We start from the raw sequence: 23,154 nt of genomic DNA on the forward strand, positions 1-23,154 counted from the left end.
GATATTCTTTAACCTATCTATTGTATAGGTTGGAGGTCATGAGTAGCTGTGCATTCATATGTCACGAGTGATATTCGTCACTTTTTTTTGCTGTCAGTTTGATTTAACACATGCTTTGTAAAGGTTTATGTTTAACAGTAAATGTTATCTGAGACTGCGATGTCCGATGTCAGTATAGTTTAGTTGTTGTTGTTTTTTATTCTTTGTTCAATAATTTCTAGATTGTAACTGAAAATAAATAAACCATCACGTATTACTGAAATAGAGAGCCAAAGGCTTATTTTTATCATACGTATCCTCTAGGAGATGTGCTTTACATTTACGGAAAATACTGAGGACAGTGCTCTTGAGCTTTCCCCACCTTTGCAACAAGTTGCCCATTATGACCCTACCTATGCTTGCGTCCGCCAAACTTTTAGTTTCTATATTTTCAGCAAGAAATTCTTGAAATAATATTGAAATATTGTTGGATTCAATATTTATCATATATATTTCTATAATACATATCCTCTAGGAGATGTGCTTTACATTTATGGAAAATACTAAGGAAAATGGTCTGTAGCTTGTTCTATCTTTGCTACGAGTTGCCCAGAGTTGCACTACTTATGCCTGTTCTGCCGAAACGTTTAGTTTCTATGTATATATTTGGCATGAAACTCTTGTAGTTTCTATATTCAGCTATGAAATAATGTTAGATTCAATATTAATTTAATTTGTACCATCATGAATTATGTTTGCAGTGTTTGTTCTTTATTTTTTTTTTTTTGCATTTTAGCACATACTAGTAATGAATGTTATCTCTCAGATATACCACATCTTACGTTGCAAAATTACCACCACGACCTCCCGAGTTATTTGTTATTTCATTTTTAGGCCGAGAACTTTTCAGACCACTCTCATATACCTAGTAATCATATTCTCTTCTGCTGTTTATATCTCCAACAACTTTTTTATTTTTCATTGTATTCTTTTATTCTCCAATGCCTTAAAAAATTCCTCCACTACTTCCTCAAAAAGCTTCCTCAAAAAACTTATTTGTGCCTATGAGACCATAGGCACAAATAAGTTGCATTGTCCAGTTTCCCCCCATTCTTTTATTCATCCACATCAGTCTGCTTCATATTGCCTGCCATTCAAGAAGAATATCATCATATTTAGTGTTGAATACTGTATTTTACTGATAGTTATTGCCTGTTTATATCTTGTATTTATTGCTTAAAAAGATCTTACCTCTTTTTGTCTTTTGTTTCAGTAACATCTATTATGCCTATCTGGTACTCATCCAATTCTTCTACTAATTCCATTTCTTTTTCAAATGCTTCTTATGTTGATGGTGCCAGTCTTGAACTCTGCTAATGTTACGTTTGGATTTCTTATGATATCTGACTTTTGACTGTTTGCCTAGTTTTCCATGACAAAAACAATAGGGGGGGGGGAGCTTGTTTAACCAGGTAATGCTTAGGTTGGCATGAAATTGTCATGTGATACTGTCATTTTATATTATGGTTTAAGCCAATAAGAGTACAATTGGATAGGTATGCAATTTGAGATTGGCTAAATCCCAAATTTCCTGCCTATCCACCATCAAGCAGGGCTTTTGACTATTAGGTCAGAAGCTCTGGTTGGTTCTGCACATTCCATAAAAGGCTATGTGGAGGTTAGTTATCCAGCTTGACGTTGAAGCAGCCCTTTTAAATATACTTGTATGTATAATTATGAATACATATTATGCAGTTGTTTGATAAACTCTCAATTATTTCAAACATTTTATTATCCTTTATAGTTATATTGGCAGTAAAAATGGTAAAAACAAATGTATTTTAAAAAAATTTAATAAAAATTTTGAAAGTTCATTGATGATTTTCATTTTTTTCGTTGCTTATTACTGTACGCCCACAGATGCGAGACCCTTCGACACTTCTGCACGTCAGAAGAAGGGAATCCATTCCGATAATAGGGTAATCAATCCATCTTGTGGGATAAGTTGCTTATTACACATCAGAAAATTAACTTTATTTTTATGAACATTGTAGTTTTTAAAGTGGTAAATGTTTTGCTTCTATATCAGTTGGAAAATTTTATGTATAAAGTACGTGATTTCACATGTTGGTAACCAATTCATACATCCTTTATTTCTTTCAGCATGAATTGACTATTCTGGGTGATCTGCCAGACCAAGTTCTATGAACTGTGCAATACAGTATGTTCAATTAATGCATTTTCATTTAGTGCACCATTTTCACTACATATGTTAAGCATGTAAAGCAAGGAATTTCTGTATGTCAAAAGGTCATATCTAGAAAGTGAGCAGCGAATACATCTCTGTATGAGAAATATGTGAGAAAGCAAAGCAAGTGTAAAAATAACTAAGCAAAAGTCATGGGAAGACTTTGGAAAGAATATCATCATCATCAGATTCCTGAGTTGTACCCTCAAGGGGTGTACAGGATATGATTGTACTACATGAAATATATACATTATTACTAACTTCCTATCTGCAATCTTCCTCCAAATCAATCTGTTATCTATCAAGACTACAACCTTATCAGACCTTATATTTCAGTCTTCTAAGGCACTTTTGACTGTATCAATGCTAATTTAGTGTTTTGACAAACTTCTCTCTTATTCCATATAAATTTATTCAGTTGACTTCCTACCATACCAGCTTTGTTGATTCTGTTGTCTATTTCCTTATTTGATTTACCATCTTCACCAAAAATGGTGCTCAAGTAGATGAAATGTTTTACTTGTTCCACAGGTTCTCCATTCACAATGCAGTTGTATTTTCATTGCTTCCGGTTATATTCATTGTCTTTGTCTTATTATTGCCGACCTTCATACCATATCTATTACAACAGTTATTCAATTTAGTCAGGGAATCTTGCCGACTTGTAGTGAATTTATTTAGAAGTATGACATCATCCCTATAAAGCAAAGAACTGACATTAACATCTTCAATTTTGAAGTCAGGTTTAATACCACTTTCCTTCTTAATGTGATCCATATAGATAATGAATAACAGAGGGGATAATGTACATCATTATTTGACACCAGATTTAACATTAAACTATCTTCCTGTACTTCCTTCAGTTTTAAGTGTTGATTTACAACTCAAATAAAGACTTAGTATTGCTTGATATAATGTCCCATTGACACCATATAACTGTAGCATTTTGAATAGCTTCTCTCTTGGCACCTTGTCATATGCCTCTTCCACATCGACAGAACTTAAATACAGATCTAGAAAGTGTTTTTAACTTCGGTATAATTATGTTAAAGATACCAAGCAATTTTAAACCTGGTTTTACTCCATTTTTTCCTAAGTAAGCAAACAGACAAAATGTCAAGTTTTGTCTGTTTGAAAAAATGGAGTAAAACCAGGTTTAAAATTGCTTGGTATCTTTAACATAATTAAATACAGATCTTTGTTATATTTCCATGATTTCTCAACTGTTTATCGTAAAGCAAAGATATGATCCTGACAGTCTTTATTTGGCTTGAATCCAGCTTGTTCTTCACCAAGCTTCCCTTCCAATATCCTTCTCAACCGTTTTTCAGGTATATTTGCATATATTCTTGCCAGGAACACTCAGTAGAGAAATACCTCTGTAATTCTCGCATTCAGTTTTATTTCCCTTTTTATATATGGGTACAATGAGAGCGCTACTCCAATCATCTGGAATTTGTCTCTCTGTCCAGTCCTCGTGAACTATGCATCAGCCACTGTAAAATTTTATACCTCCATGTTTGAGCATTTCTGGTCGAATATCTCTAACTCCTTTTACAGCACTCTTTTCTCCATTTCTGAGCTTCTTCAACAACCTCCAGAATGGTAATAAATATCAAATTTGGTAATTTGATATTTATTACCAAAGTCTTCCCATGACTTTCGTTTAACTTTCTTACATTTGTCTCTGTATTCTCTAAGAGCACAAGCTAAATTTATTTGCCAGGAACTTTGGATATGCTTTCTTCTTTTCCTTCACTGCCTCTTTAACTTCCTGTATCCACCACGGAGTTCTGATTTTTCTATCCTTGCAGACAACCTCACCACATGCCTCTCTGGCTGAATCAATCCAGGTTTTCTTCAAGGCTTGCCACTGAATCTCCAAGGTTTGGTTCCTGTTCTCACTCTTTCATTTTTTCTTCAATAATCTTTGTGTATTTTAGTCTACAGTTCATATCTGAGAGCTGCTCAACTTTTTTTCGCTTTAAAACTTTCTTACATGTTATTGTTTTCAATATGAAATTCAATTTTATCCTGCTCAAGACTAAATGGTGATCACTTCAGATTTCAAATCCTCTGTACACTATAATATCCTGTACCAGTGAGAAAACATTACTATCAACAATAACATAGTCAATGAGAGTTTTCTTATTCCTCGTGTCTTCTCTTCATGTGAATTTTTGCACATTTTTATATTGGAACATTGTGTTAGTAATAACTAGTCTATGTCCTGTATTTGCCATTATTATTAGTTTTGCTCTTTTCTCCAAATTTTCCCAAAATATTTTTGTATGTCTGACAATCATTTCCTAATCAGCTATTTAGATTCCCAACAAGGACCAGTTTTTCATTTTTCATTGTGTCAATTGCTTTCTCTAAAGCCTCAAAATATTCCTCCACTTCTATCTTAGTAGAACCAGTAAGTCTCATTGTCCAGTTCCCCAATGTGATATTTGCTCAAATCACTCTACTTGAGATTGTCTGCTATTCAAGAAGATTAGTCTCGTATTTAATGTTGAATACTATGGTTACTCCTTCTTTTCCTTGATTGTCATTGCATGAATATAACATTTTGTATTTATTGCTCAGAAACATCTCACCAGTTTTTTGCCTTTTTTGTTTCAGTCATCCCTATTGTGTCGATCTGGTACTTATCCAATTAATCAGCTAGCTCCATTCTTTGCCATTCAAGCTTCTTATGTTGATAGTACCGATCTTGAACTCAGGTGATGGTGGGTTGGGGTTATTTTAGGATGTGTTTCAGTAGCTGACTTTTCACTGTTCGCCCTGGTTTCCTGGCAAAAACAATGGGGCCTTGTTAAACTGGGCAACACCCCAGCTGGCATGAAATTCTGTCATGTTATACAATCATTTTATCTTATGGTTTTAGCCGAGAAGAATACAATTTGGTCGGCTAAATCCCAAATTGCCAGCCCATCCTCATTCGTTCAGTATCCAGGTGGATACCTAACAGGGTGCTCCACGAGAAGGTGAGGAGTGGACATTAGGTCAGAAGCCCTGGTTGGTTCTCTACATTCCTTTAAAGGCTACATGGAGGTCTTATCTCAGTTATACAGCTTTGATCCTTAAGCACCCCTTGGAAAGAGTATAGAAGGCAATCACTAAATGTTTAGCTGCTGAAAAAAAAAAAAAGTTTAAAAAATGGAGGAAAGAGTACTGTAAAAGGAATTGGAGATAAATGAGTGACATAAAAACTGAAGGGATTCCTCATGTCGGGCATAATTATTCTGAAATATTGCTACAAGAAACAAGAAGTGACAGAAATTTATGATTGAAATTATTTATATCATAAATTCTTCACTACGAATTATCAGTATTCTAAATAGGAAAAAAACCTTCAGCTAGAGTAGATATTATTAGATCAGAAATGCTTAAATGTGGTTTAAAATTTTACATTGGTTGCACTACATAAGTGAGAAGGTTGAATTGAAGTGGAGCTCTCATATTACCCATTTAAAAAAGGAAAATAAAACATTTGAGTATTGCAGAGGAGTTTTCCTACTGAGTAATCTGTGTAAGATTCATTTAAGCATATTTGAGAGAAAGCTATGAAAAATTGTGGAAAAGAAACTTGGAGAAGAATAAGTTCAAGCCAAATAGAGGCCACCAGGATTTGATTTTCACATTAAGACAAATAGTCAAGCAATCATGGGAATTTAACAAGGATCTGTAGTTTTTTAGATCTGGGAAAGACATATGTCAAGAGAAAGCTGTTCAAAATGCTACAACTATGTGGTGTAAATGGGACATTATATCGAGTAATACATAGTCTGTATTTGAGTTGTAAGTCAGCAGTTTGAATGGAAGAAAGTAAATGAAGATGGTTTGATGTTAAATCATGTATAGGACAAGGGTGTACATGATCCCACTATTATTCATGAAACAAAGGAGCATTAAATCTGATAACAAAATAATCTGAGCTTGTTATGCAGAAATGATGCACTTTTAAATAAATCTAGTACAACTCACTCTGCAAGATTCCTTAACTAACTTGAAAAATTTCCATTACAGATTTGGTACGTGATGGAAGACTGAAATCAGCTGCATCCTGAATACTTGTATGAAGATAGAAATAGAATTAGTAAATTTGGTATGGTGAAGAATCAAAATGAGTTTATGTGGAATAAGAGAGAAATTAGTCAAAACACTTAAGTTGCTATATAGAAGACAGTGTGCAAACCAGTTATAACCTTATGGATTGGAGAGTTTTGTTAGAAATAAAACAGTTGCTCAGAGACTGGAGATATAGATATGAGAGTTCTGAGAAAAATTAGAGATTGAACATATGGCCTCAATGGTATCATCATATTAAAAATGAAAATAATAGAAATTGCTATTGCGACAGCAGAAAAAAAAGACCCAGAGGAAGACTAAGATTTAGATGAATTGATGTAGTAAGAAGCATCCTAGAAGACTGAAATATAAGATCTGACAAGATTGCAGTCCTGACTGATAATGGACTAATTTGGCAGAACAATTGAATAGGTTAGTAATAATGTAAACTTTTATTACTAACCTATGTTACTAATAAAAGTTTATGGAGTGTACTATGATAGTACTATCATAGTACACCCATTGAGGTGTATATTACGAATTTGATGATGAGGTATTGCACCAGAGAATGTCTACCCCCACCAATTAAGCTATAATCTTATCTTGAAAACAAAAAATAATTGGCCCATGATTGTTTAGTGTAAGTTATTACATTTTCTTACTTAACAGAGGTTTCATATTGGTTGGTAAACAGTTAATTATGAATAGATGTCTATTAGCAATGTTGTGCCAAACCAAAGTATTGAGTTTACTAAGAAACGGTCCTTCAACAACAAGGGCAGACAATGCAGGTTCCCACTGAATTTGCTACCAGTTAAATGATTGGATGGCTGAACAAAACAGTAATGTAACTTAAATCATTGAATATACTCAATTTCAACATGAAAATCTGCCAAAATAGTTCAATTATTTACATAACTGAAATTAGGTTGCTTTGTATGAACATTAATACATTAACAGGCAAGCCTGTCTGCTTCAGGAAATTTGTTTTTTTCAATCAGGATAAAAAAAAGCAACAATGTTCACAAGGAAAATTAATCTGAGTAGAAGTAGTTTCTTTAATAGTGTCTGATGGCTTAAAAATGACTGACTTAATTTTCTTTTTGTCTTTTTGTTTAATGTTGTCAAAGACTTAATTCATTGTTTGTAGATAAATTATTCAGTTTAAAATAATATTATCTTTATCAGCTTTAGTAATAATGAGATCCTGAGACAGGGTAAATTTTCAGACTGACCAAACTAATTTCTCCTAATCTTTCATTCCATCCTACCTCTGAAACAATCTTTTTCACATACATTAGCGTTTTCCTAAGGAATATAACTTGTAGTTGTTGAAAAACAAATCAATGGGTTCCTCCCCTTTGTTTTAGTATTACAGAGAACTGTTTAGTTAAATCTGAACGCAGGAACAATAAGTAAATGCACATATAAAAGAATACTAACAAAAAGAAATATTGATACGATGAAGTTTCAGATCACAGAATGTTAATTTTTAAAGGGAATTTATGCAACTAATCTAAATCTCATTTTACAGTATTTGTAAAGCAAATTCAAATAATTTTTATTCCTTACATTTTTTAGTTGCTGTTGATCATCAGAGATAAATATTTTTCTTATTGTTGATTTTTTCAAAGTATATATATTTGCAGATAATCTGGATAATTATGTGAGGTATTCTGTTCTCCTCGATGGGGAGCACTTAACAGGGGCAGATTACACAATGGCCCTGGTAAGTAAAATGTTTTTCAATTTGAAATTAATTTATAAGATGCATTTTAATTCTGTTACTTATTTAAAGGCTAAAACTTGAACTATGAAGTTGCTTAATGTTCAAAGCCAAATGACTGGGAGGAGACCCCCATATTGCTTTTAAGGAATGTAGAGAATTAATTCAGGTGTCTGACCTAATGTCCAATCCTCACTTTCATATGTTGTATCCTGTTAGAAGGTATCCACTGGGTATTGAAGGAATGAAGATAGGCCGGCAGTTTACAACTTAGCCAACCAAATTGTACTCTCAGAGTAATGGTTTAAACCACAAATAATATGATGATGAGATTTCATGCCAGCTGGAGCATCACCTGATCAAACAAGGCCTCTGCTGTTTTTGTCAGAGAGCCAGGGCAAGTACTGAAAAGGCAGCTACTGGAACAGACCCAAGCTCAACTTCTAGAAGAAGAACAACAAACCCAACATCAGAAAAATTGAAAATAGAAACCATCACCATAAGGAACATTAATGGAAAGGAAATTGAACTTGCAGAAGAACTGAAAAAATACCAGATAGACATAATTGGTATTACTGAAATAAAGAAGATAAAAACATGTGAGATGTTACTAATTAAAAAGTATAGATGTTATCAAGCAATAATTATCAAGGAAAAGATAGAGTAGCGATAGCATTCAACACCAAACATGAAGATAAACTTCTTGATTGGAAGGCAGTTTCAAGTAGTTATGTGGGCAACCTACAAAAAATGGGAAAAATGGACAATGACACTTTTGTGCCAGTGGTCCCACAGAAGGATCTCCTGAGGAAGAAGTAGAAGAATTTTTTAAGTCACTAGAGCAAGCAGCTGATATAAAGAAAATGGAAAAAGTGATACTTGTTGGAGATCTAAACAGCAGAGTAGGAAATGAATCCTGCCAGGCATATAGAAATGTTTTGGGAAAATTAGAGAAAGGGGCAAAGCTAATAATAAAGTAAGTATTTGCTAGATTTCTGCTCAGGACATGGACTAGTCATTACTGACACAATGTTCCAACATAATGATGTGCACGAGTTCACATACAGAGAAGAAATAAGAAAAGCCTCATTGGTTGTGTTACTGTTGATAGTGATATTTTCATGTTGGTACAGGATACAAGAGTATACAGAGGATTTGAAATTGGAATTAACTATCACTTAGTTTTAAATAGGATAAAACTCAATAGCGCATTGAAAAAACAGTATGCAAAAAAAGTTTTAGAAAGAATTTTAAGATTGGGCAGCTTTTACAGGTAAACTGTAAACTCAACTTTATAAACATTATTGAAGAAAAAAATGAAACAATTCAAAAACAGGAACCAAACCTTGAAGTCTTAGTGGCAAACTCTGCAGAAAACATAGATTGATTCAGCTTGGGAGGAATGTGGTGAAGTTGTCTGTAAAGAAACAATCCTGTAAAAGAAGAAGGCATACTACAAGTTCATAGCAAATAAATGGGCATAAAGGGAATAAAGCTATTTTTTAAAATAGTTAAACAAAAGTCATGGGAAGATTTTTGTAAGAATGTAGAAGATAAATATCAGGAAGGGGACAAAATGTTTTGGATGCTATTGAAAAACTTAAAAATGAGGGGAAAGAGTACTGTAAAAGAAATCAAAAAGATAAAGTGATATGAAAATTGAGGATAAAGATATCCTAGATGTCTGGAGTAATTACTTGAAAGGCTGTTTAAATAAAACAAGCACTGATAGAATTATAGTAAAAATTTTTCAAGAGAAATGCAAGTAGGATTAGATATCAATGCTTTAGGTAGTAAAAACTCTCAAAAACTTGAAATGTGGAAAGACAGGTGGAATAGATGATATTTAACTAGAAATGCTAAAATATGGAGGTGTAAAAGTTTTGCAGTGGCTACACTGAATAATTTCAGAGTACCTTGGCAGAAGTTTGAATTCCAGATGATTAGAGCACAGCTGTAATGTACCCATCTATAAAAAAGGAAAAAAAGCAGCGATTTGAGAATTACAGAGGAATTTCTCTACTAAGTGTTCCAAGTAAGATTTACGCAAGCACACTTGAAAAGAGTCTGAGAAAAATTGTGGAAGAGAAACTGTGAGAAGATCAAGCTGGATCTTCTTGAGGTTGTTGGGATCAGATTTTCACTCTATGACAAATAGGTGAGAAATGATTGTACAGGTGTACACTCTGTACTACCTGTACTATAGTATAAGTGTACAGGAATTTGATGATGATCATGATAGTATGACAAGGATGTATACTTTAGTTTTGTATATCTGGAAAATGTATGACAAGGTGCCCAGGGAAAACCTCAAAGCACTACAGTTATAAGGGACAATACATAGTCTATATATATAATTTGCTAATCATCCATTTGGCTGATGGTTTGATGTAAAATCTGGTGTAAGACAAGGATGCACATTATTTCCGCTCTTATTTATAATCTATATGGATCACATTATGAAGAAAGTGGTATTACACATGATATTAGAATTGGAGATCAAATTTAGCTCTTTGCTTTATGCAAATGATGTTGTATCCCTAAACACATCTAGTGCAAGTTTCCAGAATTCTCTAACTAAATTGAATAGCAGCTGTAGTTTGGCATGAAAATCAGCATTAAAAAGACTAATCATGAAAATAGGCAGGAACATAAAAAACTTCAGCTGCATTCTGAATGGAGGGAATGCCATCTTGACTAAAAACTATACCTAAATATATATCAGCTATTTAGTCACAGTTTCTTAATCTGGAAATAGACAACAGAATAAGAAAAGCTGATATTGTGGGCAGCCAGTTGAATAAATTTATATGGAATAAGAGAGAAATTGGCCAAAACACTACACTAGTAGTATACAAGACAGTGTTCAAACCAATTATGGATTTGAGAGTTGAGTTAGAAATAAACCCTTGATCAAATATTACGGACCACAAGTATGAGAATTCTTAGAAAGATTAGGGACCAGAACAAAGGCAGAATCATATTAAAAATGAAGACATTAGGAAGGAACTTGACATTGTCTACATTTAAGAATATGTGAGGAGGGATAATCTAAGTTTGTATTTTCACTTAAACAGAATGTGGATGAGGAAAAATTAGCAAAACACGTTTGATGCCAAGATGGTAGGGAAAAGACCCATAAGAAGACCAAAGTCTATGTGTATTGATTCCATTAGAAGTGCCTTAGAAGAACAAAATGTTAGATATGACAATATTGGAGGGTTGACAAGTATATTAGATTAAATTTGGAGGAAAATTTTTGATAGGAGATTAATAATAACGTAAACTTAATCATGTAGTGCTGTCATAATAGTATGAACACCCATTCAGGGTACATATCAGGAAATTGATGCTGATGAACTTTAAACTATTTATTGTTAATATTAATTTTTTAAAATAAGTAATGAAAATCTTCATTTTCTTCTTAGATTATGCAATAAGAAGAATGAGCAGGGTTTTTATTTCATCATCATCAAATTCCTGCCATGTACCCTCAAGGGGTGTACAGGATATGACAGTACTACATGAAAAATTTACATCATTACTAACTTCCTATCTACAATTTTCCTCCAAATCAGTCTGTTACTTGTCAAGACATTATCAGATCTTATATTTCTATCGTCTAAGGCACTTTGTACCGTATCAATCCACCTATATCTTGGTCTTCCTCTGGGTCGTTTTCCTGCCAACCTGGCAGAGAACACTTGTTTTGCTAATCTTTCCTCTCCCATTCTATTTAAGTGACCACAGTTTTTTACCACCTGAGATTAGCTCTGCTAACGCATTCCTGGATGCTGACAATGTTAAGTTCTTTCCTAATATCCTCATTTTTAATATGATATTGCCATTGATACCATCTGTTCATGCCTCTAATCTTTCTCAGGACTCTCATATCTGCGGTCTAGTCTTTGGTCAAGTGTTTTACTTCTGACCCAGCTCTCAGATCCATAAGTTAAAACTGGTTTGAACACTGTCTTGTATACAGCTAATTTAGTATTCTGACTAATTTCTCTCTTATTCCATATGAATTTATTCAATTGACTTCCCACCATACCAGCTTTGCTGATTCTGTTGTCTATTTCTATATTTAATTTACCATCTTCAGTAAAAATTGTGCCTAAGTAACTGAAATGTTTTACTTGTTCCACAGGTTCTCCGTTCACAACACAGTTGACATTTTCAATGATTCTGCCTATTTTCATTGTCTTTGTCTTTTTATTGCTGACCCTCATACCATATCTATTACAACAGCTTATTTAGTCAGAGAATCTTGCAGACTTGTAGCGGATTTATTTAGAAGTATAACATCATCCGCATAAAGCAAAGAGCTGACATTAACATCTCCAATTTTGATATCAGGTTTAATACCACTTTCTTTCATAATGTGATCCATATAGATAATGAATAACAGAGGGGATAATGTACATCCTTGTCTCACACCAGATTTAACATTAAACCATCTTCCTCTACTTCCTTCAATTCTAACTGCTGACTTACAACTCAAATAAAGACTAAGTATTGCTTAATATAATGCCCCACTGACACCATATAACTATAGCGTATTGAATAGCTTCTCTCTTGGCACCTTGTCATATGCCTTTTCCTGATCGACAAAACTTAAATACAGATCTTTGTTATATTCCCATGCTTTCTCGACTATTTGTCGTAAAGTGAAGATCTGATCCTGACAGCCTCTATTTGGCCTGAATCCAGCTTGTTCTTCACCAAGCTTTTCTTCCACAATTCTTCTCAACCGTTTCTCAAGTATACTTGCATAGATCTTGCCAGGAACACTCAGTAGGGAAATACCTCTGTAATTCTCACATTCAGTTTTATTTCCCTTTTTATATATGGGTACTATGAGAGCTCTACTCCAATCATCGGGAATTCGTCCCTCAGTCCAGGCTTTCTGAACTATGCAGTGCAGCCACTGTAAGACTTTTATACCACCATACTTCAGCATTTCTGGTCGAATATCATCTACTCCTGCTACCTTTCCACATTTCAAGCCTTTGATGGCTTTTTTCTACTTCAAGTATGGATATGTATTCCTGACTGCATGCCTGGTCAGTGTTTTTTACCACTGTGCTGTCATCACTGCTTGTTTCATTTAGCAGTTTTTCAAAGTAATTACTCCATACTTCAAGGAGGAAAGAGTGCTGTAAAACTCCTTTTACAGCAGTCTTTCCTCCGTTCCTAAGCTTCTTCAACAACCTCCAGAATATTTTGCCACCTTCTTGATATTTATTTTCTATATTCTTGCCAAAGTCCTCCCATGACTTTTGTTTAGCTATTTTTACACACTGTTTAGCTTTCTTACATTTGTCTCTGTATTCTGTAAGAGTAAAAGCTGACTTATTTGCCAGGAACTTTTGATATGCTTTCTTCTTTTCCTTCACTGCCTCTTTAACTTCCTGTGTCCAGGGAGTTCTGATTTTTTTATCCTTGCACACAACCTCACCACATGCCTCTCTGGCAGAATCAATCAATGTTTTCTTCAGAGTTTGCCACTGAATATCCAAGGTTTGATTCCTGTTCTGAAACTCTTTCATTTTCTTTTCAATAATCTTTCTGTATTTTAGTCTACAGTTCACATCTGAGAGATGCTCAACTTTTATTCGCTTTAAAACTTTCTTACATGTTATTCTTATCAATATGAAATTCAATCTTATCCTGCTCAAGACTAAATAGTGATCGCTTCCAATTTCAAATCCTCTGTACACTCTGATGTCCTGTACCAGGGAGAAAACATCACTATCAACAATAACATAGTCAATGAGACTTCTTATTCCTAGCCTCTTCTCTCCATGTGAATTTGTGCACATTTTTATGTTGGAACATGGTGTTAGTAATAACCAGTCCATGTCCTGAGCAGAAATCCAACAGATATTTGCCATTATTATTAGCTTTGCTCTTTTCTCCAAATTTTCCCAAAATATTTTTGTATGTCTCACAATCGTTTCCTACTCTGCTATATAGATCCCCAACAAGGACCAACTTTTCCTTTTTCATTGTGTCAGTTGCTTTTTCTAAAGCATCAAAAAATTCCTCCACTTCTACCTTAGTAGAACCTTCTGTGGGACCATAGGCACAAATAAGTCTCATTGTCCAGTTCCCCATTCTCGTATTTGCCAACATTACTCTACTTGAGACTGACTGCCATTCAAAATTAGCCTCATATTTTGTGTTGAATACTATGGCTACTCCTTCTTTTCCTTGATTGTCATTGCCTGAATATAACATTTTGTATTTATTGCTCAGAAAGATCTCACCAATTTTGGTCTTTTTTGTTTCAGTCACCCCTATTATGTCGATCTGGTACTTACCTAATTCCTCAGCTAGCTCCATTTCTTTGCCATTCAGGCTTCTTACGTTGATAGTACTGATCTTTAACTCTGGTGATGTTGAGTTGGGGTTTGTTTTCAGATTTGTTCCAGTAGTTGACTTTTCGCTGTTCGCCCTGGTTCCCTGGCGAAAACAACGGGGGCCCTTGTTTAACTGGGCGACGCCCCAGCCGGCATGAAAATTTGTCATGTTGTACCATCATTTTTTATTTTGGTTTAACCAATAAGAATACAATTTGATCGGCTAAATCCGAAATTGCCAACCCATCCTCGTTCGTTCAGTATCAAAGTAGATACCCAACGGGGTGCACCACGAGAAGGTGAGGATTGGACATTAGGTCAGAAGCCCTGGTCGGTTCTCCACATTCCTTTAAAGGCTATGTGGAGGTCTCCTCTCAGTTATACAGCTTTGACCCTTAAGCACTCCTGGTTTTTATTTTATTATATTTATTCTTTTATATCATTCCTCTTATGTGAAAAATTGCAGCAATTGATGGACATTTTTTCACTTGGCTATGCTACCAATTATATATTTGGTTTAATCCTTTATCCAAGTGTAAGCAAACAAAGTTTGCGCCTGAAGTATTTTCAGGACTGGGTCAACTCGTGGTAAAGGTAGAGTAAGTTCTGATCACTTGCCTTAGTATCTCCTATTAATGCAAAACACATCTCCTTGCGGACATGTATAATGCTATGCATTAAGGGAAGGGCCACTACCCAGACTGGTTTCGACCTTTATTGAAGTCTCATCAGCGGGAGCCAGACCCAGAGGTGGTGATACTAAGTATTGATGTATGTACATTGACAATACATCAATAAAAATAGCCCAAATATTAAAGGCCACATATTTATTACTAATTAATACTTCAAATATTAAATAAATAACCAAATTTTAACTGATATGTATTTTTTATTTATACCAATGTATTTTCTTTACATGTTTTGCTATCTGTATGGCTAACAGCATCTTTGGGAAGTTACTTCACATAAGTAAACAAATGCCAAAAAAATGAACATTTTCCAATGGCCGCCAGTATCTATAATGATATGGAATATATATGAAATATATATATGAAAATTATCTATAATGGAATGATAATTTAATCATTAGACTTGTTACATGCAATCTCTACATTGTTGTGTAAACTCTGTATGTGATTGCTGGCATAGGAGAGGTTTTGAATGTTATGCATATTAATTAGTGACCTCCAAATGTTGTTAAGCAATCATTCCTTGGTTTCTATTTAGTGTGCCTTTTGAGTAAATGAGCTCGTAGGATTTCTGAACATCTTGTTGAAGTAATTCTCTGCTAAATAGGGCATGGAGGATGCTTGCCAATTTACTTTGTGATGTTCTTAGGGTATGTGCCCTACGCATCCTCTTCTTTCTTTCCTTTTGTTTTTCAACATTGCTTATATGTTCTTTGTTGCAGATTTTAAAACTTCTCTCAATTTGATCTATGTACATCTTTTCACAAGAATACAATAACTTATATGTGCCCGGATGTTTATAAAATGAAACTTTTCTTAAGGGAACGTGAACAGCTTCATAAGGTATTGACTGGTTTGAAGGTTGTTGTGATGTTGACTGCCTTTAATATTTGCACTATTTTTCTTGATTCATTGTCAATGTATGGTATGGATGCCAAGCCTTTGTAATTAATTTCTGGGTTATCAGGAATGGTTTATCAGAAAATAAAAGTTTCTTTAGTACCTCTTTTAAGTAGCCATTCCTTTTTGCATTTGTTTCTACACAGCATCTACATTTGTTTTTATATACCGATTTTTATGCCTGTTTGTGCCACATATGTACTGGTATAAGGATAGCTATGGTACATGACCATAGCTATCCTTATGCCATTAAAAACAAACAAAAGTATTTAATGAATGGCTTCACTAGCTTAATAGCTCTTTGAACTGTTTGAAATAATGGAGAAGATAATCCCTCCCTTTCCATTCTAATTTCAGAAATATATATAGAAACTTTAGCACAAACTTAAATAATAATTGATACATTTGAATGATATTTTATTAATTAAATTACTTGGTAATTAATTTTAGGGAATAAGGAATTTGATCAATGATTTTAGAAAGAGGAATGTAAATGTTGTTTTCATCAATTTAAAGGTGAGCATTAACATCTGTTTGAAAAATTGCTGTTGTATGTATAGCTCAGTGAATGAAGTAAAAACCTTTGGCACATCTATGTTGTGTCCATGGGTTTTGATTTCATTTATGTTTTTAGCATTTTTACTACAAACATTAAATAAAGTATAACAAAGTTTAATGAAACCAGTATCCTTAATATTAAAACTTGTATGCATCATCCATAGAAGCTAAGATGACTAGTATTAAATTTCAAGTGCAAGTAGTATTGTCAACTGGCACTAATAGTTATTGTCTATCCTTTGAATTTCCTTTGAATATTTATCTGTTTCTATTTGCCATTCTTAAACATGCATGCATCCTCCAGGTAGATATTGCATCTTGTTGTCATGTTACTTCCTGAGAATAAGATATAATGAAGCATGTTTTGATTTGCAAATAAATTTAAGGATGTATCTTAAATCCTCTAAGCGCATTCAAGAAGATTATGACATCTTTTACTATAGTAAAATGGTGAATAGGATCTCAGTAAATTGTATTTTTAAAGAAGTACTCTTGAGAGATGTTAGTAACCATGTTGAGGTTATTATCAAAGCACTATTTATACAAAAAAATTCTAAAGTTATATATTAAAAAAAGAAACATATGGAGTTTATGCCTTCTAAGCATCAAGTGTTTGTAGCTGCATACAGCAAGTCATGTTTAGAAAGATGACCTTACAATTACACTTCAAATCTTATTATGATTATCATAACTAAGGTTCCAACCAGCCTCTGTTTGGAAGGATCTTTATTTGAGAGGACAGTACAATGTTTTAGCTTTATTGTCCTCTCAAATAAAGATGTGCTCTCTTTTTACTGTTTAACTACCTATAATGATGTTAAAAATTGGAAAAACAGACTGTTCAGACAAACTATATTATCTTCTATGGTAATGAAGAAAACTGCTTAGTAGTGTTAATCACAAGTACATACACTGAAAAAACTTTGCAGATCTTTTTATCAGCTAACACTACACACAAGTTTCATTGTTGGGACTCAACTTGGAATGCACACTAACTATAAGTGACATAAGAATATTGTTATCTGACATGAGTAATAAAATATCCGCAAAGTTTTTTCAGTGTATGTACTAGTGCTTGCCCAAGATTTATAAAAGAGCATGCTGTTATGTCCTTCATGTTAAAATCATTTTAGCCTGGAAGTCTGTTTATGAATAAGGATGGAATCACATGCTTCTAAACTTTAGGAATCGCACTGAAATAAATGTTTTGGGTATAGCTATGTTCTTCTGATGGTACATAAATATACTTAAAATGGAGAAATTACAGTTTCTCATGGACAGATGCTTCTTCTTCTGTCCATGAGAAACTGGAGACCCAAATGACTTGGGAAAGAAGTTCCATATTAGATCTCTAGGCTATGTCAAAAGTAAAATAAAAATAAAATAATAAAAAAAATTATAAAATAATTTCTTTCCCTTCCATGGTACTGACAAAACTGTAGGTTTATTTATTTAGTGTGTGGGAGAAAATACAAGAAGTTAATGAGCAAAACTGTATGCAGACTGACAGTTTGGTTAACCTATCTGAGAGTAAATGCAAGTTCTTGAGGCCTCCAGGGAAGGAGTGCATGAGGCAGTCATCAGTGATATGATGCATAGTCTGCACAGCACTACACATGCAAAAGGGTGACTATGAAATTCCCCACAGATGTAATAAGTGGGCACAGCAGCTTTGCCTGGTCCTAAATCTGTTTAGCTGACTCCAGAGGTGTCAAGGTAGATTGAATCCTGAAAGTTTGATAGTTGGATGTGTAATCAGATACTTGTTTGTAGTTCATTCCAGAGTATTCACCACCACTCTTGGGAACCATCATCCGGTATTTCCAAAAGCCATGTGGGAGAGCTGGATGTGGAGATATCTTGATGTATAGGAAAGTATGTATTTTTGATTTTCTTTTATTTCTTTGATGGTAGTTTTTTCCCTTCTGAAGCATGGAGGAGTGATGTGGGAAAGAACAGACAACCATGGAGGAGGAGTAGATCGTAGGCACCAGAGATGTTTCTCATTGTTATGTTAAGCTGTGTGTCCACAAGAGTCATGTAATGACTTCAGCTTTAAACTGTGAACAGTACTCTGCAACAGGGAAGACCAGAGCCAGGGCTGCTGTTCTAAGAATCGAGACATTACAACCTCAAGTGTGCCTGTCAGCTCATTCGTGACATTGTTCCAGACAGATATCTTTAACTAATAATAGGCAGTAAAATAACAAACTAATAAAATGTTTAAACTAAACATATTTGGTCGTTTATAATTAAAATACAAACTTATTTAATACTGACCATTTACAAACAAACTTACATTATAGCCTACCAGTTTCGCCAGCAAACTGTCTGACTTTTTCAAGGTGTTTACGGAAAGACATAAAAACTAGTAAAGCAAATTGAAAGGAACATAAAAACTAGTAGAGCAAATTGAAAGGAACATAAAAACTAGTAAAGCAAATTGAAAGGAAAATAAAAAACGTTGTAAACCAACTAGTAGCTAAGGTTACACGTTCGCATGAATAGAGAGGACTTATTGTCCTTATTCATTATCACGCATGCGTGTTTGTTGTAAACGTGTAATGTGATTACTGGCTAGCTGTAGTTCAGATTGATTTAGAGAGAGGATGTTTAGGATTGTACCCTGATTTCTGTTGAGGTTTCTGCCAGTTATTAACACTGTTGTGGCTTCCCTGAATAAACGATGTCTGTAGTCGTCATCCAGATATGGCATGAGCTGTTTTGCCACTCTATCGTGTGGTTAGACGTACAGAAATACAGAAATGATGTGCTAAGCCAGAAGAGATACTTCTGTTGTGGTTTACATCACCATGTTCTTTTTGTCTGATTTCTAAACACCGTGAAGTTTATCTGATGTAGGCAAGACAACAGGAGCAAAGAATGTAATATACTCCTGGATATTTGTAGAAAGGCACCTTATCTTTTGGGGATCCTAAAACTTGTCTATGCTGGTGGTTGGTTTGAAGACCATTCTGATGTTGTAGGTTCTTAGTATTCAAGTCAATTTCTTATCAATTCCTGATCCTCTCTCTAAATCAATCTGAACTACAGCTAGCCAGTAATCACATTACACATTTACAACAAACATGCATGCGTGATAATGAATAAGAACAATAAGTCCTCTCTGTCACGCGAACGTGCAACCTTAGCTACTAGTTGGTTTATAACGTTTTTTATGTTCCTTTCAATTTGCATTTACTAGTTTTTATGTCTTTCCGTAAATGCCTTGAAAAAGCCAGACAGTTTGCTGGCAAAACTGGTAGGCTATAATATAAGTTTGTTTGTAAGTGATCAGTATTAAATAAGTTTGTATTTTAAACTAATAAAATATTTTGAAGGTTTTATATTAGAAGTACAAAATGAATTTAAAAAAGGACAATCACGTATAGACCCAGCCTTTTGCCTAAAATTAATAATAGAGAAAGAAGAGAATACAATTTAGAAACACATATTATATTTATTGACTTTGTAAAAGCATTTGATAAAGTTAAAAGAAGTATTTTATGTAACATGTTAAAAGAAAGACAAATACCAAATAATATTCTAAAAGTTATAAGTATATATGAAAATAATCAAATACAAATACGATTAAATTATGAACTATTATATCCGAGAGAGTCTGCGCGGTTAGCCTAGTGGCTATGCGCTTCGCAACCATATGCCTGGGGGAGGATGTCCTAGGTTTGATTCCCGTCGGTGACGTGAGGAGCTGAAGGATCTTCCTCAGCCATAGCCAAGTTAGCCAGTCTTGGGTGTGGATAGCAGGGTTTTTTCCTCAGTTTATTCTGGGGTTTTTCATTCCGCAAAGCAGGCAAACTGGCCTTGAGAACTTAACACTACAGGCCATAGGATATACCGGAGCATAGGGCTGACCACCTTATCCTGTAAACGGATTGAGGTCCGATGATCAATGGACCCTCGACATCGCAAGGTAAAAAGAGGGTATAAAGAAGATGAGATGAGATGAGATATCCGAGAGAGAGAGAGAGAGATAAATCAAGGAGTCCAACAGAGATGCCCCCCTTTTAGCAATTCTTTTTAATATTTATTTAAATGAAATAATAATAAAATGGAATAAAAATTTCCATCAAGGTATTAAACTTTCTCCTACTGTGAACTTACACTCTCCTTTTTGCTGATGATCAAATAATTACAAATTTTGAAGATAACTTACAGCAAGATATTTTAAATTTAAATGAAATAGCCAAAGATTATGGAATGATAATATCAACAGAAAAATCAAAAATGATGGCTTTTAAAGAACAAGATCCAATAAGAACTGAAAAAAATAGATAACAAGATTTTAGAACAGGTGAATTCATTTAACTACCTAGGATCTATAATTATATATGAAGATGAAAAGATATAAATCTAGAAAATTGCAAAATATTTAAAAATAACAGGTGTAGTCAACTATATTTAAACCTAACAATTTAAAAAACAAACTAGATTAAAAGTATACAATACATTAGCCCTACCAGTTATATTATATTGAAGTGAAATCTGGACAAAAAAACAAAAAGACAAACAAAGATTAATAACAGCTGATATGAAGTTTTAATGAGAAAAACTACAACGTATACTCTGTTCGATCACAAAAGAAATTATGAAAGAATTAAACAAGGAATCAGTGATAGAAAAAATAAAAATATATAAACATAAATGGATGGAACACATTGAAAGAATGAAAACAGAAAGATTACCAAACAAGTCCATTAGGAAATAGAAACCAGGTTGTTCTATGAAGTAAAGATGTAAGGAAGTACCCTATGAGATTATTACTATTATTATTACTATGGGTGACTCCATGGAGTCCTTAGACTCATCGAGGGAGGCCCTAAACATCATGTCCACACAACTATACGACATTCTCACAGTATCTATCATACCTTGCCTTGAACTTGCTCACTGTCATAGCACCCACAACAGACTCTGGCAGCTTATTCCACTCATTTAACACTCTAAAAATAAAGAACCCAGCTCTAACACCCCTGCTAACCACACTCTTGCCCAGTTTCCATAGGTGTCCCCTAGTTCTCCCACCACCAGTCCTGATCTCAAAAATATCCTCTGAATTAATTTGTATGTCTCAATCATATCTCCCCTTTTCTGCCTATCAACTAATTTCTGCAACCCACAAATCTTAAACCTGTTTTCATAAGGTTCATTCCATAGACCTGCTATCATCTTGGTCACTCGCCTCTGGATCCTCTCAACCTCCTCCCCATCAAGAAGAAACCTAGGTGACCAAATCTGGGCACAGTAGTCGAGATGAGGTCTTATCAAGGCTTGGTACAGAGGTACAATAACTTGCTTGCCTCTGCTCGTCAAAGTATTTTTCAACAACGAAGTGAGTCGGTGAGCTGATTTAGCTACTTCGGCAATGTGTCCCCTAAACTTCATCTCCCTATCTACCAACACTCCCAAGTCCCTGGCCTCATCAGTCACCTGGAGTACAGTTCCACCAATGTGGTATACTGCTGCTAATCTTTTCACCCCAAAATGCATAACCTTACATTTTGTCACATTAAATTGACATCCATTCTCCTTAGCCCAGAACTCCAATCTATCCAAGTTATCCTGCAAGATTTTGACATCTGCATTCACTATCGCCCTACCCAACTTTGCATCATCAGCAAACAAATAAACTGTTCCTCTTAGATCCTTCCCTATATCGTTAATGAACAGATTAAACAGTAGTGGTCCAAGAACAGAACCCTGCAGCACACCACTAGTCACAGGCCATCTTTTAGACTCTACTCCTGAATAAACTACTCTCTGATATCTCTCCATCAACCTCCCACCTATCCATCTCACTAACCTTATATCCATTCCCATATGTTGTAGTTTACACATTAGAATTCCTTGTGGTATCCTGTCAACCACCTTTGCCAGGTCCTGCAGTATCGATGGTAATTGAACTGAATTGGATAATGGTAATGTAAACCCATTACCATTATCCAGTTCAGCCGTCAACTTGTTATAAAACTTGATCAAGTTACTGAGGCATGATCTACCCTTCACAAAGCCATGCTGTCCCCATACAGTATCTCATTTTCATCAATCCATTCCTGTACTTTTCCCTTGACTACTTTCTTCAAGACCTTGACAACGACTCCTGATATGCTGATCAGTCGGTAATTTGCAACAGTAGTCTTGGATCCTCCTTTATGCAGTGGAACTATTTACCCCTCTTTCCACACCTTCGGGACTAAACCAGACCCGAGACTCAGATTAAACAACATGGTCAAGGGCACTGATAATTCCTTAGCCGCTTCATGCAAGACCTGTGCTTTTATACCATCCAATCCCACAGATGTATTCACATTAAGGTTCTGTGATAGACTATTCACCTCCACTTCATTCATCACAATTCCTGTATAAACTAATGGTTCCTTCATTTTTTCAATGTCACCACCTGGATGATATACTTTTGCAAAGTGCTCGCTCAGTAACTCCACTATATAGACTGATTCAGTGACCTCCTTACCATCGTCATTCCTTAAAATCATTTTGCTGTGTACAGTTTTTTCCTTGCGTGCAGCATATTGAAAGAACTGTTTGGGATTCTCTTTAGCTTGCATAGCTAGTTTCCTTTCATAATCCACTTTT

The 23,154-nt window shown here is 34.5% G+C and overlaps 1 protein-coding gene across 3 annotated transcripts in view; it reads left to right on the forward strand.

Annotated features, from left to right (window-relative positions):
• The window catches only part of LOC150105176 (sodium-independent sulfate anion transporter-like), a 255,432-nt gene that overhangs the window by 196,463 nt on the left and 35,815 nt on the right, over nt 1–23,154 (forward strand). For all 3 annotated transcript variants that reach the window (XM_090395526.1, XM_090395528.1, XM_090395527.1), the window contains 2 exons: nt 7,951–8,030; nt 16,432–16,497. In XM_090395526.1, coding sequence (XP_090251652.1) covers nt 7,951–8,030; nt 16,432–16,497 — 146 coding nt within the window. The remainder of the gene's footprint in view (nt 1–7,950; nt 8,031–16,431; nt 16,498–23,154) is intronic.

The sequence above is a fragment of the Typopeltis vanoorti genome, chromosome 7 (genome assembly GCF_054136105.1).
Source record: "Typopeltis vanoorti isolate ZY-2024b chromosome 7, IOZ_Tvanoo_1.0, whole genome shotgun sequence".
NCBI classification, from domain to species: domain Eukaryota; kingdom Metazoa; phylum Arthropoda; class Arachnida; order Uropygi; family Thelyphonidae; genus Typopeltis; species Typopeltis vanoorti.